This window comes from Mytilus californianus, unplaced genomic scaffold, assembly GCF_021869535.1.
Source record: "Mytilus californianus isolate M0D057914Y unplaced genomic scaffold, xbMytCali1.0.p SCAF_10, whole genome shotgun sequence".
NCBI lineage: Eukaryota > Metazoa > Mollusca > Bivalvia > Mytilida > Mytilidae > Mytilus > Mytilus californianus.
Genome location: NW_026262582.1, coordinates 45,728,316 through 45,747,667, shown reverse-complemented (window position 1 = coordinate 45,747,667; position 19,352 = coordinate 45,728,316). Strand labels below are relative to the sequence as shown.

The 19,352-nt window shown below is 32.5% G+C and overlaps 1 protein-coding gene across 1 annotated transcript in view; it reads right to left on the bottom strand.

Annotated features, from left to right (window-relative positions):
• The window catches only part of LOC127718228 (krev interaction trapped protein 1-like), a 68,698-nt gene that overhangs the window by 30,485 nt on the left and 18,861 nt on the right, over positions 1 to 19,352 (bottom strand). Inside the window, exon 11 of the mRNA XM_052224210.1 lies at positions 6,245 to 6,311. Coding sequence (XP_052080170.1) covers positions 6,245 to 6,311 — 67 coding nt within the window. The remainder of the gene's footprint in view (positions 1 to 6,244; positions 6,312 to 19,352) is intronic.

Below are 19,352 nucleotides of genomic sequence, written 5' to 3'. Positions count from 1 at the left end.
CCCTTGATGTGATAATAAGTGTTTCATTAGGAGGAAACATCTTTTTGCCCTTATCATTTAGTGATTCCGGCTTTTTACTTTAGTTGTATTTTGGCTAAGCCATTGCCATTTCTTTTTTGCGTACTGTTGTTGTTCTGGAGGTGAAGTACCTTGACTTGGTTTGTACGCTTTGGAATCAGGTGATTCCTCTTGTTGTGGACTTCTTGAGTCAATTTTCCTTTTGTTATTATCCATTTTGTTCATGGTAATAATCATATTTATTATTTTAGCTACTTATTATTGTTGTTTAACTTAAAATATACACCTATTTAATTAAACTAACAGAAAACTATAACCTTACTAAAAAGAAAGAAAAATTATATTATAAATGAAACAAAAATTATTTATGTGCTAACTAAACAATTAAACTATAAGAACAGACTGTAATCTTCTCCTGCATTAGCTTGATATCGGCACAAACAATGCGAACTCGATGACGGCAAGCGAAGAAATGTGATGATTGGAATGGTGACATTAATTATCTGCCCTTGATATTAAAAAGATTTACATGAACATTTTTAAATACACTTAACAATACTTATTTTTTTATTGTTTAATCTTTAAATTTCAAGTTTAAGATGTTTCTGTCGTATATTGATTGATACTTAGTAAAATACGTTTAAACAAGAGGCTCTCAAGAGCCTGAATCGCTCACCTGTATTTCAGAGGAGAAGATTTTTCAATGTTAGCAAACTTGATGAACAAATTGTGTAAAATTGTCTTTAAAGGGCAATAACTCCTTAAGGGGTCAATTGACAATTTTGGTCATATTAACTTTTTTGTAGATCTTACTTTGCTGAACATTATTGTTGCTTACAGTTTATATATATCTATAATAATATTCAAAATATTAACAAAAAACTGCAAAATTTTGTTAAAACTACCAATTCGGTGGCAGCAACCCAACAATGGGTTGTTGGATTCGTCTGATAATTTCAGGGCCTATAGATCTTGACCAATTAAACAATATTACCCCTGTCATATTTGCTCTAAAAGATTTAGTTTTTGAGATATAAGCCAAAAACTGCATTTGACCCTTATGTTCTAATTTTAGCCATGGCGGCCATGTTTGTCGATGGATACAAACTTCGGATAAAATTTATAAACAATATACCCTAAGGAACATTTAGTTAAAGTTTGAAGGTAATTGGCCCAGTAGTTTCAGAGGAGAAGATTTTTAAATGTTAGCAAACTTGATGAACAAATTGTGTAAAATTGTCTTTAAAGGGCAATAACTCCTTAAGGGGTCAATTGACAATTATGGTCATATTATCTTTTTTGTAGATCTTACTTTGCTGAACATTATTGCTGCTTACAGTTTATATATATCTATAATAATATTCAAAATAATAACAAATAAAATGCTCCGCAGGGCGCAGCTTGATACGACCGCAGAGGTCGAACCCTGAACAGTTGGGGCAAGTATGGACACAACATTCAAGCTTGATACAGCTCTGAATTTGGATTGTGATTAAATATTTGACACAGCATAGGTTTCTGACACAGAATGAATGTGGTCTAAGAACTTAAAAATTTTAAATTGGACATTCACCTATTATGGTCCAATATCCAAAATCTAAATACATGGTTAGATTCAGCATATCAAAGAACCCCAAGAATTCAATTTTTGATGAAATCAAACAAAGTTTAATTTTGGACCCTTTTGATCTCAATGTGGACAAAAATGATAACAGGGCCCAAAAATCAAAAATCTAAATACATGGTTAGATTCAGCATATCAAAGAACCCCATATATTCAATTTTTGTTGAAATCAAACAAAGTTTAATTTTGGACCCCGATTTGGACCAACTTGAAAACTGGGCCCATAATCAAAAATCTAAATACATGTTTAGATTCAGCATATCAAAGAACCCTAAAAATTCAATTTTTGTTAAAATCAAACTAAGTTTAATTTTGGACCCTTTGGACCTTTATGTAGACCAATTTGAAAACGGAACCAAAAATTAAGAATCTAAATACACAGTTAGATTCGGCATATCAAAGAACCCCAATAATTCAATTTTTGATGAAATCAAACAAAGTTAAATTTTGGACCCTTTGGACTTCAATGTGGACCAATTTAAAAACGGGGCCCAAAATCCAAAAACTTAATACACGGTTAGATTCAGCATATTAGAGAACCCCATATATTCCATTTTTGTTGAAATCAAACAAAGTTTAATTTTGGACCCCGATTTGGACCAACTTGAAAACTGGGCCCATAATCAAAAATCTAAATACATGGTTAGATTCAGCATATCAAAGAACCCTAAGAATTCAATTTTTGTTGAAATCAAACAAAGTTTAATTTTGGACCCTTTTGATCTCAATGTGGACAAAAATGATAACAGGGCCCAAAAATCAAAAATCTAAATACATGGTTAGATTCAGCATATCAAAGAACCCCATATATTCAATTTTTGTTGAAATCAAACAAAGTTTAATTTTGGACCCCGATTTGGACCAACTTGAAAACTGGGCCCATAATCAAAAATCTAAATACATGTTTAGATTCAGCATATCAAAGAACCCTAAAAATTCAATTTTTGTTAAAATCAAACTAAGTTTAATTTTGGACCCTTTGGACCTTTATGTAGACCAATTTGAAAACGGAACCAAAAATTAAGAATCTAAATACACAGTTAGATTCGGCATATCAAAGAACCCCAATAATTCAATTTTTGATGAAATCAAACAAAGTTAAATTTTGGACCCTTTGGACTTCAATGTGGACCAATTTAAAAACGGGGCCCAAAATCCAAAAACTTAATACACGGTTAGATTCAGCATATTAGAGAACCCCATATATTCCATTTTTGTTGAAATCAAAAAAAGTTTAATTTTGGACCCCGATTTGGACCAACTTGAAAACTGGGCCCATAATCAAAAATCTAAATACATGGTTAGATTCAGCATATCAAAGAACCCTAAGAATTCAATTTTTGTTGAAATCAAACAAAGTTTAATTTTGGACCCCGATTTGGACCAACTTGAAAACTGGGCCCATAATCAAAAATCTAAATACATGGTTAGATTCAGCATATCAAAGAACCCCATATATTCAATTTTTGATGAAATCAAACAAAGTTTAATTTTGGACCCTTTTGATCTCAATATGGACAAAGTTGATAACGGGGCCCAACAATCAAAAATCTAAATACATGGTTAGATTCAGCATATCAAAGAACCCCATATATTCAATTTTTGTTGAAATCAAACAAAGTTTAATTTTGGACCCCGATTTGGACCAACTTGAAAACTGGGCCCATAATCAAAAATCTAAATACATGGTTAGATTCAGCATATCAAAGAACCCCATATATTCAATTTTTGTTGAAATCAAACAAAGTTTAATTTTGGACCCCGATTTGGACCAACTCGAAAACTGGGCCCATAATCAAAAATCTAAATACATGGTTAGATTCAGCATATCAAAGAACCCCATATATTCAATTTTTGATGAAATCAAACAAAGTTTAATTTTGGACCCTTTTGATCTCAATGTGGACAAAGTTGATAACGGGGCCCAACAATCAAAAATCTAAATACATGGTTAGATTCAGCATATCAAAGAACCCCATATATTCAATTTTTGTTGAAATCAAACAAAGTTTAATTTTGGACCCCGATTTGGACCAACTTGAAAACTGGGCCCATAATCAAAAATCTAAATACATGGTTAGATTCAGCATATCAAAGAACCCCATATATTCAATTTTTGTTGAAATCAAACAAAGTTTAATTTTGGACCCCGATTTGGACCAACTCGAAAACTGGGCCCATAATCAAAAATCTAAATACATGGTTAGATTCAGCATATCAAAAAACCCCATATATTCAATTTTTGTTGAAATCAAACTAAGTTTAATTTTGGACCCTTTGGACCTTTATGTAGACCAATTTGAAAACAGAACCAAAAATTAAGAATCTAAATACACGGTTAGATTCGGCATATCAAAGAACCCCAATAATTCAATTTTTGATGAAATCAAACAAAGTAAAATTTTGGACCCTTTGGACCTCAATGTGGACCAATTTAAAAACGGGGCCCAAAATCTAAAAACTTAATACACGGTTAGATTCAGCATATTAAAGAACCCCAAGAATTCAAGAATAAAACCCCATTGAAATTGATCAAGAAATAAGCAATTTATACGAAGTATCTTCTTTTGCACAATACTGTGCAATTGATTATTTCTTGCTATTGCGCAATACTGTACAATTGACAATTTCTTGCTATTGCGCAATATTGTGCTATTGGATATTTCTTGCTATTGCGCAATACTGTGCAATTGAAGATTTCTTGCTATTGCGCAATACTGTGCAATTGAAGATTTCTTGCTATTGTGCAATACTGTGCAATTGAAAATTTCTTGCTATTGCACAATACTTATTATATAATAATTTACACATCCTGTTTGGTGTGTATCTCCTACCATATCATTATTATTTGCTTTTAAATATAAATCAGAAATAACCAACTTAAAATGGAAAATTTTAAAAGAAAAAAAAAAAGGAAAAAAAGAAAAAAAAAAGAAAAAAAAAAAAATCCCCCCCCCCCAAAATTTTTTGAACCCCCTTATGATTCATCACCCCCAAACTCAATCTCAGCCTTCCCTTTGTGGTATGGTACCTTGCAGTACAATTTCAGAGAGATCCATACACTTGAACACAAGTTATTGTCTGGAAACTAGAAAAATGCTTATTTTTGGCCCCTTTTTGGCCCCCAATTCCTAAACGTTTCGGGCAATTACCCCCAAACTCAATTCCAGCTTTCCCTTTGTGATATGGAACCTTGTAGTACAATTTCAGAAATATCCAAACACTTACACACAAGTTATTGTCATGAAACTAGAAAAATGCTTGTTTTTTGCCCCTTTTTTGGCCCCTAATTCCTAACATTTTGAGGCAATTACCCCCAAAATCAATTACAGCCTTCCCTTTGTGATATGGAACCTTGTGGTACAATGTCAGAGAGATCCATACACTTACACACAAGTTATTGTCTGGAAGTTACAAAAATGCTTATTGTTGGCCCCTTTTTGGCCCCTAATTCCTTAACTGTTGGTACCATAACCCCCAAAATCAATCCCAACCTTCCTTTCATTGTATTGAACCTTATGGTAAAATTTCATGGAGATCCATTCACTTAAACTAAAGTTAGAGTGCGAAAACCAATGTGTCTTCGGACGACGCCAGACGACGCCGGACGACGACGACGACGACGACGACGACAACGACGACGACGCCAACGTCATACCAATATACGACCAAAAAATTTTCAATTTTTGCGGTCGTATAAAAACTGCAAAATTTTGTTAAAACTACCAATTCGATGGCAGCAACCCAACAATGGGTTGTTGGATTCGTCTGAAAATTTCAGAGCTGATAGATCTTGACCAATTGAACAATTTCACCCCATGTCAGATTTGCTCTAAAAGCTTTAGTTTTTGAGATATAAGCCAAAAACTGCATATGACCCCTATGTTCTATTTTTAGCCATGGCGGCCATATTTGTCAATGGATCAAAACTTCGGATACAATTTATAAACTAGATACCCTAAGGAACATTTAGTTAAAGTTTGAAGGTATTTGGCCCAGTAGTTTCAGAGGAGAAGATTTTTGAAATAGTTTACGACGACAGAAGACGACGACAGTAGACGGACGACGACGGACGCCAAGTGATGGCATAAGCTAACAAAAAAGGAGTTTTGCAACATGCCCAGAAGGGATGCTCAGAATAAGACTACTGATCTACCTTAAGAAAAATAAAAGATTGACAATAAAATGTAGGGCCAATTTCCCCTGCTTTTATTTCACCAACATGGTGAAAATACTAAAGTTGATTAAACCTACTGGAATTGATATATCAAAAAGTCTAACCAATGCACAGTAAATTTACATATATTCATAAATTTAAATGTTATTAGGCACTTGAGATTTAACATGTCTTGTAAATAAATTTGCAGAAAAGTATATCCTTGATATAATTAATTTATATATCAAAGACAAAACATAGCTTTAATTCATAGAATTTGGTTAAAAAAATAAAAAAATTTTTTTTTTTATTAATTTGGCTAGTACTTCTCAACATGCTAAAAAATTGACAAAATCTGCCAAAATTGCAGTTTTGAGCAAGCTGTAGGTACGTAAAGTTTCAGGTTAAAATTTAATCAACAAAGATTTAGAGAAAGGAATACAAACCTAAGCTTTCTGAACAGACCCAAATTGTAAATATATCTCCATACGGTTTCTCTGGCATGTTACATTCCTACAAAGAAAGTTGATATAATTGATTATGAATGCATTATCTCCAGTGGCAAATATTACATACATCATGGGAATATCATATAGATATGAACCTTTTTTTAACAGTTTGTTTTTATGTTGTGCTGCCCCACTTTCCTAGGTTAGGGAATGAAGCTGTATACCAAATATCATTGACCTACCACTAGTGGTTTCAATTAAACTGACCTTATCAAAAGCTAATACTTGTAAACTAACCAAAAGTTTCAAAGTCAATAGACCATGACTGAAGGGGTGAGGCCAAATTATCTTCATGAAATGTGCCATTGCTTATACAACTGCATATCAAATATCATTGACCACTAGTGGTTCCCCATAAACTGACCTAATCACAAACTAATACTTGTAAACTAACCAAAAGTTTCAAAGTCAATAGACCATGACTGAGGGGGTGAGGCCGAATTATCTTCATGAGATGTGACAATATTTATAAAACTTCATACCAAATATCATTGACCTACCACTAGGGGTTCCCTTTAAACTGACCTAATCACAAAGTAATACATGTACATGTTGATGCTGTCACTGGAAACAGCAAGCTTTATAGTCTGACCTTGGCTACTCCACTAAGGGTAGACAAAACCATGTCTAATAAAATAAGACAACACCATGGCCAAAATGATAAAATCAAAAAAGGACTAACAACACACAACAAAACACTGGCTAGCTAAAAATTTAGCAATACAAATCAGAAATGGGGTAATTGTAATCTGTAATTGATTACATTTTTGCAAGTAATCGACAGTAATCTGTAACTGACCAAATTTTCTATTACACATAATTGTAATTTAATTAAATACAGTAAAAAATGGATGTAATCATCTATTACTTTTCCAATTACATTTCAATTACTTTAGTTAAATTGTTCAATAAAATAGAACCTAGTTTATGTTAGTTCTTTTTCATAGGTACAAATAAAATAGAATGTATAAATAATGACTTGATTGATTGATTGATTGGTGTTTAATGCCACTTTCAACACTATTGTGCTATTTCGTGGGGGTCAGTTTTTATTGGTAGAGGAAGTCAGAGTGCCTGGACAGAACCATCGACATTCGGTATGAAAACTGACTTTCCTAGTCAATTAAGATTGGAGTCCAGTGCACCTGCCCAGTACAGGATTCAAACTCACAACCTCAGTGTTGACAGGCTAGTAATACAGTATAAATAATGTCTTCAGAGTTCTAAATAATGATTTGCAAGTTCTATAAAATTGCCTTATTCAGATCTGTTGTATTACAAAAGCCCCATGGGGGTGTACAGGGGTAAACACAGGGGCTCTGCAAGGGTAACAACTTCCTGCTTCATTAGTGGCACATGTCTAGACTCAAGAATAGACCACTTTCGAGTTCGTTGCATTTCTGTCAAAAAAAATGGTTTTAGTAAACATCATTCGTGCGTTTAGGGGCATTGTCACTTCCTTCCCATGTTGAGCGAGTGGTTGAAAAAATATGATGCTTTAATGCTCGAATTATTCGGCAAATTAAATTCTTATGATTGATAATCAGCACTGCTGTCATTAAGGAATTGTGATTACCGTAAGTACATACAGAACAAACAGTATTTCTAGTTTATCCTGCATAATGACGATCACAAAGACCCTTGATGAACTTTAATAGTGCAGGGATACAGATCCCCTATATCTGGTAAATGAAGTCATAAAGGCGCGCATAATTGACTAACTTTTCCGGTGAAGGACATAACTCGAAAGTGGTCTATTCATAGACATTTCTTCAACATTTGGAAAATTTAAAATAATCATTTTATTTCTGCAAGTTCCAAATAATACATGTACTTGTCGTGTTACTGTATAAAGAACTCACAAAAAGTTCTGTCATAGACAAAACCTACCAAGATCTGCTAAAAAATAAAAATAACAGTCTATATTCATTTTTTAACTATTAATATTTTAAAGCCAAGGATACATAAGAACTGAAACAGGTGAAGAGCTGTATGACCGAAAAGGATAAAAAAAATAGCCAAATCCATCTAAAGTCAACTTTGCCTGAGGAGTTGAAACCTTAATTTCTTAATATTTTATAATATATATAGTTCAGTTTTTTATCCCTTTTAATTAAAAATAAAAGGGTTGATATTAATACATTAAAACATGAGAAATTATAACACTAACGATAGTGACCGTTTTTCAAGCCTAACTAATAAATTAAATGATGCAGATTAGATCATGTCACATGTGTAAACATCGGTGTCAAGATATGGCACGGAAGTTGTTATGAAATTGTAAAGCACAGACAAGGATACGGCATACATCCTGGTGATGGTTCAATGATTTTACAGCCAGCAGTAAAGGCTTTCAGAAGACTTGAAGTCTTCTTCCACCAAAAATGTCAAAATATATCTTTAAACATTTCAAAATACTGACACACATAAATAATGAAATAAATTACGTAAAATATTTGTCTGCTACTTTCTAAGATTATGTCTCTAAGTTTCCTCCATAGCTGAGAAAGACCATTACCAGTAATCTACTACTGGGAAATGTTCAATGCTTTGATTCCGAGTACCAGTAGATATTCGGTTAACATAAATAGTTCAGACTGAATGTATTTAATTACACATAAACAATGTATTCCTAATTAAAAGGAACATAATTTCCTGTCCATTTTTTAAACCTAAAGAATGGGATAATCCAGAACTGAAGGTCGTACAGTGACCTTTAGTTCTTTACATCCTGGTCCTTTTGTGTCTGGTGGATAGCTACATCCTGGTCCTTTTGTGTCTGGTGGATAGTTACATCCTGGTCCTTTTGTGTCTGGTGGATAGTTACATCCTGGTCTTTTTGTGTCTGTTGGATAGTAACATCCTGGTCCTTTTGTGTCTGGTGGACAGTTACATCCTGGTCTTTTTGTGTCTGGTGGATTGTTACATCCTGGTCCTTTTGTGTCTGGTGGATAGTTACATCCTGGTCCTTTTGTGTCTGGTGGATAGTTACATCCTGGTCCTTTCGTGTCTGGTGGATAGTTGTCTCATTGACAATCACACCACACCTGCTGGGTACTTATTTTTTTATTTTATAAAAGTTATTTCTAAGAAAAGATAAGTATTTCCTGTGAGTTCATTTTGAAATAAGTATTCTTCTTGAGGTCTCTTGGTATGGGTATGCTAAAAACATATCAAAATAATTTTTTTGCACTATAAATCTTATAAGATATTAAAAAAGAATGCATACACAGAAATGTCTCAACCATATTACTGATTACCATTGGGTTTTATGATGAAAGTCTTTAATATCACTGTCTTCCTTTAAAAAGTTTAAGTGTCAGCTAAATCTAACACCAGACAATCCTGATCCATGAAAATAATGTCAAGGTCCGTTTATCCCATCAGACTGACATACACAACATACAACCATTTTTGCAATAGTATATTGTTGACATATTACTTACAATATCTTAGAAACAGAGCTACTCATGATAAATTAACATTGACCATAGAACCATGAAAATAAGGTCAAGGTCCGTTTATCCCTTCAGACAGACATGCACAACATACAACCATTTTTGCAATAGTATATTGTTGACATATTACTTACAATATCTTAGAAACAGAGCTACTCATGATAAATTAACATTGACCATAGAACCATGAAAATAAGGTCAAGGTCCGTTTATCCCTTCAGACAGACATGCACAACATACAACCATTTTTGCAATAGTATATTGTTGACATATTACTTACAATATCTTAGAAACAGAGCTACTCATGATAAATTAACACTGACTATAGAACCATGAAAATAAGGTCAAGGTCAGTTTATCCCATCAGACAGACATGCACAACATACAACCATTTTTGCAATGGTATATTGTTGACATATTACTTATAATATCTTAGAAACAAGAGCTACTCATGATAAATTAACACTGACCATAGAACCATGAAAATAAGGTCAAGGTCAGTTTATCCCATCAGACTGACATACACAACATACAACCATTTTTGCAAAGGTATATTGTTGACATATTACTTATAATATCTTAGAAACAAGAGCTACTCATGATAAATTAACACTGACCATAGAACCATGAAAATAAGGTCAAGGTCAGTTTATCCTATTAGAAAGACATGCACAACATACAACCATTTTTGAAATTGTATATTGTTGACATATTACTTATAATATCTTAGAAACAGAGCTACTCATGATATATTAACATTGACCATTATGGGATAGAACCATGAAAATAAGGTCAAGGTCAGTTTATCCCATCAGACAGACATGCACAACATACAACCATTTTTGCAATGGTATATTGTTGACATATTACTTATAATATCTTAGAAACAAGAGCTACTCATGATAAATTAACACTGACCATAGAACCATGAAAATAAGGTCAAGGTCAGTTTATCCCATCAGACTGACATACACAACATACAACCATTTTTGCAATGGTATATTGTTGACATATTACTTATAATATCTTAGAAACAAGAGCTACTCATGATAAATTAACACTGACCATAGAACCATGAAAATAAGGTCAAGGTCAGTTTATCCCATCAGACAGACATGCACAACATACAACCATTTTTGAAATATTATATTGCTGACATATTACTTATAATATCTTAGAAACAGAGCTACTCATGATAAATTAACATTGACCATAGAACCATGAAAATAAGGTCAAGGTCTGTTTATCCCTTCAGACAGACATGCACAACATACAACCATTTTTGCAATAGTATATTGTTGACATATTACTTATAATATCTTAGAAACAGAGCTACTCATGATAAATTAACAATGACCATAGAACCATGAAAATAAGGTCAAGGTCAGTTTATCCCATCAGACAGACATGCACAACATACAACCATTTTTGCAATGGTATATTGTTGACATATTACTTATAATATCTTAGAAACAAGAGCTACTCATGATAAATTAACACTGACCATAGAACCATGAAAATAAGGTCAAGGTCAGTTTATCCCATCAGACTGACATACACAACATACAACCATTTTTGCAATGGTATATTGTTGACATATTACTTATAATATCTTAGAAACAAGAGCTACTCATGATAAATTAACACTGACCATAGAACCATGAAAATAAGGTCAAGGTCAGTTTATCCTATTAGACAGACATGCACAACATACAACCATTTTTGAAATTGTATATTGTTGACATATTACTTATAATATCTTAGAAACAGAGCTACTCATGATATATTAACATTGACCATTATGGGATAGAACCATGAAAATAAGGTCAAGGTCAGTTTATCCCATCAGACAGACATGCACAACATACAACCATTTTTGCAATGGTATATTGTTGACATATTACTTATAATATCTTAGAAACAAGAGCTACTCATGATAAATTAACACTGACTATAGAACCATGAAAATAAGGTCAAGGTCAGTTTATCCCATCAGACTGACATACACAACATACAACCATTTTTGCAATGGTATATTGTTGACATATTACTTATAATATCTTAGAAACAAGAGCTACTCATGATAAATTAACACTGACCATAGAACCATGAAAATAAGGTCAAGGTCAGTTTATCCCATCAGACAGACATGCACAACATACAACCATTTTTGAAATATTATATTGCTGACATATTACTTATAATATCTTAGAAACAGAGCTACTCATGATAAATTAACACTGACCATAGAACCATGAAAATGAGGTCAAGGTCAAATGAACCCTGTCTTATGGACATGCATACCTAACTATCATTTTATAAATGGAAGATAGATGATTATAATGGCCAACTTTACTTGAAAAGAACAGAAGTTTAGTTTCTAAATTGTTTGATTCTTTTATAAATAATCTAATCAAGAACTGTTTGAAAACATTCTGGGTTTATGTTTTTCGTAAATTGTTTTGTCATAAATTAGACCGTTAGTCCTCTCATTTGAATTGTTTCATATTTTTCATGTCAGGGCCTTTAATATTTGACTTTCTGGTATAGGTTTTTCTCAGTGTTAAAGGCCGTACAGTTGCCTATAATTGCATACATCCACTTCATTTGAACTTTGATGAATAGTTGTCTCAGTGGCAATCATACTATATAATTATCCTTATTCTTCTACTGGGTGTTGAAACTAAAACTGCTCTGAACGAATTCTTAGACTGGAATAGTTTTCAATGGACCTAATTTGTGTAAGAGTTGTTTCCCCTTTGTCACCATGTTGGGGATCAGCACACACAAATTCCTTAATAAATCAGTCCAATTCAACAAATATACTATGGATTCATTTATTTTTATGGATACCAATTTTTCGTGGATAGAGGCAAAATTGTAGTTTCAAGAATATTTAATTTATACTTCAGGTGCCCAAAATCTGTATTCAAACCTACAGTAAAGGAGTATTGTGGAAACATCGTGCGCAGCCAAGAAACAACAAAATAATTTAAGAGAAGCTTTATTATAACTAATGACATAATCTCACCAAATATAAAGTTGTTTCTTGTGTGCTCACATACTTTGCCAATCCAAAATATACTTAAAATTTGATGAAAAACAAGGAAAATCAAGAAATTTTACAACATATACAAATTTTGTCATGGTTTGTTAACATGGTAACTCGTTAAACATGAAATTTGTTTTTATTTTCTAAATACCTGGTACCTTTAAGTCTAGTTATGACAAATTAAAGTGTATGTATGATAACTTTTAAATTTGCAGTTATATTTGGGCCAAATAAGGGCCTTAGTGCCCCTACTCCTTTGTACTTCATTGAACATTGAAATTCAGAGTTTACCTTTACCGTCGAAATCTACAAGATTGGTATCCACCAAATATTCATGAATCCACAGTTGATATTTATAAAAATTTTATTAAGAAACAATTGTAATTTGTTCTTAGCTACAATTCAATAAGGATCTTTTGCTTAAGGATGTACTTATGTCAGGTTTATGAATTTTTGTCAGATGTTCGGACTTTTGGGGTTTTTCCCTACGATACAGGGTAAAATATTTTGCCCCATATCGCCCACTTTTCTTTTCATAGAAGACTTCAGTAGCTCATAAAAAAGTCATTGGCAAAATTTAAGCAGATTCTAGATTTTTTTTCTTACAATTTGAGACCCAAATAATGCCAATGCTAAATATAAGGTAAAGTCTGAGTCAGCTTTTTCCCACCATTTAAAAATGGCGCAGCTTGATTCGACCGCAGAGGTCGAACCCTGAACAGTTGGGCCAAGTATGGACACAACATTCAAGCTTGATACAACTCTGAATTTGGATTGTGATTAAATATTTGACACAGCATAGGTTTCTGACACAGAATGAATGTGGTCTAAGAACTTAAAATTTTTTAATTTACCTATTATGGTCCAATATCCAAAATCTAAATACATACACGGTTAGATTCAGCATATCAAAGAACCACAAGAATTCAATTTTTGTTAAAATCAAACTAAGTTTAATTTTGGACCCTTTGGACCTTAATGTAGACCAATTTGAAAATGGACCAAAAATTAAGAATCTAAATACACGGTTAGATTCAGCATATCAAAGAACCCCAATATTTCAATTTTTGATGAAATCAAACCATATCATTATTATTTGCTTTTATATATAAATAAAAAATAACCAACTTAAAATGGAAAATTTTAAAGAAAAAAAAAAGGAAAAAAAGGAAAATAAATAAAAAAAGGAAAAAAAAAATCCCCCCCCCAATTTTTTGACCCCCCTTATGATTCATCACCCCCAAACTCAATCCCAGCCTTCCTTTTGTGGTATGGTACCTTGCAGTACAATTTCAGAGAGATCCATACACTTGAACACAAGTTACTGTCTGGAAACTGTAAAAATGCTTTTTTTTTGGCCCCTTTTTGGCCCCAAATTCCTAAATGTTTAGGGCAATTACCCCCAAACTCAAACCCAGCTTTCACTTTGTGATATTGAACCTTGTAGTACAATTTCATAAAGATCCATACACTAACACACAAGTTATTGTCCTGAAACTAGAAAAATGCTTGTTTTTTGCCCCTAATTACTAAAATTTTAAGGCAATTACGCCCAAAATCCATCCCAGCCTTCCCTTAGTGGTATGGTACCTTGCAGTACAATTTCAGAGAGATCCATACACTTGAACACAAGTTAATGTCTGGAAACTAGAAAAATGCTTATTTTTGGATTGTGATCAAATTTTTGACATAATATAGGTTTCTGACACAAAATAAATATGGTCAAAGATCTTACAAATCTATTGCGCAATACTGTGCAATTGAAGATTTCTTCTTGAAACTTTTCAAAAATTAGAAATTTGAAAAATTTTGAGAAAAAAAATATGATTCCCTTAAAAATATTGGAAAAAAAATCCCCCCCCCCCCCCAACTTTTTGAAACCCTCTTGGAGCAATAACCCCAAAACTCAATCCCAGCCTTTCCTTTGTAGTATGGAACATTGTAGTACAATTTCAGAGAGATCCATACACTTAAACACAAGTTATTGTCTGGAAACTAGAAAAATGCTTGTTTTTGGCCCCTAATTCCTACATGTTTGGGGCAATTGACCCCAAACTCAATCACAGCCTTCCCTTTGTTATATGGAACCTTGTGGTACAATGTCAGAGAAATCCATACACTTACACACAAGTTATTGTCTGGAAACTAGAAAAATGCTTGCTTTTGGCCCCTTTTTGGCCCTTAATTCCTAAACTGTTGGCCCCATAACCCCTAATATGAATCCCAACCTTCTACTTGTGGTATTAAACATTGTGGTACAATTTCAGAGCAATCGAAATATTTATACACAAGTTATTATCCTGAAACTAGAAAAATGCTTGTTTTGGGCCCCTAATTCCTAAACGGTTGGGACCATCATCCCCAAAATCGATCCCATCCTTCCTTTTGTGGTATTGAACCTTCTTAAAAAATTTCATAGAGATCCATTCACTTAAACTAAAGTTATTGTCCCGAAACCAATGTGTCTTCGGACGACGAAGACATCATACCATTATACGATTCCAAAAAATTTTTTTGCGGTCGTATAAAATTGCTTGTTTTTTTACCCTTTTTTGGCCCCTAATTCCTAAAATTTTGAGGAAATTACCCCCAAAATCAATTTGTGATATGGAACCTTGTGGTACAATGTCAGAGAGATTCATACACTAACACACAAGTTATTGTCTGGAAGTTACAAATATGCTTATTTTTGGCCCCTAATTCCTTAACTGTTGGTACCATAACCCCCAAAATCAATCCCAACGTTCCTTTTGTGGTATTAAACCTTATGGTAAAATTTCATAGAGATCCATTCACTTAAACTAAAGTTATCGTGCGAAAACCAATGTGTCTTCAGAAGACGATGACGACGACACCAACGTCATACCAATATACAACTGCAAAATTTTTTTGAGGTTGTATAAAAATCAATTATAGCAAAAAGGAGTTCCATAACCTATCATTTTTTTTAGATTATTTTGTTCCTTTACTATTGCTCTTCTGACTAATAGTATCAATTTCAAATTCTAGATTTGTTTAATTTCACCTAACTACATCCTTAAGCTTGAACCCACATGTTTTAGTTTGAGACATTTGAATGCAAATGATGTTACATTCTTAGCACCTCCCCACTTGTAATTCAAACTGTTTCACTTTGACCTTTTTGTGGTAGGGGTGAGCAGCTGAGACATTCACTGGCCCATCCTTATCATATATTTGGAATAACAAATATACATACCCTTTCATATATTTTATGACTAAAATGCACCTATAGCTATAATGCTTATGTTATTTCATTGAGAGATAAATAGATTTGATTAATATCTAATGCATTTACGGCTGTAGGTTAAATCGCATGTGAAAAAAATGAACATCTGATTAGTTTCAGATACAATGTACTTTAGATTCAATCAGTAAACTTGTCATAAATTTCTTCTTAATTTCTCGACCTCATCATATATCATGAACCAAAAAAAAATGACCTATTTTAACGGCTCATCACTACCACACATCATGAGATGTAGGGTAATTTGTACATGTATGATAAAACAATATATGGATGCAGGACATTTGTACTACAAATTACAACTTTCAATTCATAATCACAATGATTCAAAAGTATTAGACATAGAAGTCATCTTAAAAATGAATAACTTTTTCTTTATTAAAAAAAATGATTACCTTTAATAAGGAGTTGGATGCAATAACTGTGCCAATAAAAAAGAAGCACCTGTTCAGTATAAAAACACATTGATTGGGTACTGGCAGTCACATGATCATGTAATGGGCAGTTACAGGAAATATATCAGATTCATATATTAGATTGTTTATTGTCACTTGATGTGAAGAAATTTAGATTGAAATATATCATGCTCTAAGCTGAGATATAAGGTAAGTTATCAATTATTCAAATGGTATAGTAAATATATATATTTTTTTTAAATTCAATAAGATTTTTAAAGGTTCTATCCAAGTTTCTGAAATTTTATAAAGGTTGACAACGTTACTGATGTCTAATAAACTTTAACCCAGACTATATTTAAATGTTAACTAGAAAAGAAATAAAATATTAGTAAATAGAAAGAAGAAAAACATAGAAATTTGGCTCATATGTTATTTCTTAATCATGAAGAAGCTTCTGTTCAAGTTTCATAAAGCAGAAGATGCAGAAAGGGCATTATCAAGTCCATTATTTCAATAGTTGATGAATAAATATGAAAGTAGAATAAAACAACTTTTGATATAACCAAATTTTTCACAGTTCATATATGCATATGTACATAGACATGAGAATTATTGGGAACTGCGTTTTAGAGTGTATAGATTTAGTAGCTAAGCTGACTACTTCCTGTTTTGGTAAGGTGGTGCCCTAAGAAAGAATTGAAACAATAGTTTCACCAAATTTTTGATTTTTTAACATAATGAAAGTTATTTCCACATTTAATTTTTTTTTTAGAATCTACAATCAACTTGGAACTGCTTTTAATCATTTCATACCTAAGTTGAAATTTATTTAGCCTGAATGACATTTCTCATAATTTGTGATTTTTTTTAACATAAACTAAGTTTTTACCAAAAAAATGTTTCTTAAAATGTGTGAATTTTGAACAGTCACTTTTCACCCTACAAACAATTTTTGACAATGGGAATCAATTTTAAATAGCATTTTTCAGAATCAAATTTTTGTAAAATTCTTGCACAAAATGATGTTTCTCAAAATATGTGTTTTTCTAACAAAAACTAAGTTTTCTGCCCACTTTTTTTGTCTAATATTTAAAAAATGCAAAAGGGACCTTTCTTTAGTAAGTATTAACAATGTGTGTGAAAATTATGGAAATTGACAGAGGCAATATTGACTCATCGTAGAACATAGAAATGCTTACAGACAGACAGAGTGATAACTTGAAGGTCACTGCGGACAAGTTGGCAGGGCCCTAAATATTCTATTCAAACTGAGCAACTGAAAGATCATGATTTTGTTTAGCGGTCTTAAAACATTCCATTAAAATTTCAATTAATTTCCAAAAGTGGTTCTTTATTTATAATCTGTATACCATAATATGTAAATTCTGAAAACCCGAATAATTCAGTCGTTATATTCCGCTGCTCTGTAATGGCTACATTAATGCCTGAAGGCCTAGTCAATAAAAAATCGTCTAACAATCATTCGGAATTAGCTTGGGATTTACCTATCTCGATAATATTAAGCTATTAGCTGATTGGCTCTCTCTCACAGAGAGCACCAATCAAAATCATGGATTCGTAATGCGTTTTTATCTTATAAAGAGTTCAGGTCCTTGCGAGTGGGAGAGTCGATCACAGGGAGGGACTGAATTATTCGGGTTAGCTTTCGCACTGAATCATTGCAAGGTTTTCATCAATTGCGAATATTGTGACTAGGAGGGTATAACAATAATAAAAACTCACATTCTGAAGTCTGACACATATATAGATATAAGAAGATGTGGTATGAGTGCCAATGAGACAACTCTCCATCCAAGTCAAAATTTAAAAAAGTAAACCATTATAGGTCAAAGTACGGTCTTCAACACGGAGCCTTGGCTCACACTGAACAGTAAGCTATAAAGGGCCCCGAAAATTACTAGTGTAAAACCATTCAAACGGGAAAACCAACAGTCTAGTCTATATAAAAAACGAGAAACGAGAAACACTTATGAACCACATCAACAAACGACAACTACTGAACATCAGATTCCTGACTTAGGCCAGGTGCAAACAAATGCAGCAGTTTAAACGATTTAATGGTACCAAACCTTCACCCTTTTTCTGAAACAATAGTGTAACATCACAACATAGAAAGACACACTATAAAATATCAACTGAAATAGCTTTACTCAATCAAAGGACATATTAACACCAGTGAACATACACTGAACAAATAAATTTGACCTATGATACAATGTAAATACAAAATGAATAAACTAAGGGAAGAATAATAAAAGTAACATGTTATATCGGTATAATTAACCTGTATTTGATGAAACCTTTCAGAATTTTGGGTCCTCAGAGCTCTTCACCTTAGTACTTTATTTGGCCTTTTTAACTTTTTTGGTTTGAGTGTCACTGATGAGTCTTTTGTAGATGAAATGTGTGTCTGGTATTACAAATTTCAATCTTGTATCTTTTAAGAGTTTTTATATTTGTATGTATCTTTTTCTCGCAATAATTATTTTTACAATTTTAGGTCTGTCATGCCGAAATTGCAATAATAAATGTATGTAATAATTTACAGTACATGTACCATAACTCTGGAATGGTAAAATTGAAATGTTTGAAAATGAACTTATCATTCGAAAACCACAAAATTTTGAATTTTTATAACAATCAAGACTCATAACTCTAGAATGGTAATGGTGAAAACGACGAATATTAAAATTAATCTGTTGTTAGTGGTCCAAAACATTCCATTAAAATTTAAATCAATTTAAAAAACAAAGCTCCATTTATTATCCAGAAACCAAAATTTGTTGAATTTTTCCAACAATCAAATACCATAATTCTGGAAAGGTTTTTAATAGTGAAAATAAAGAAAATG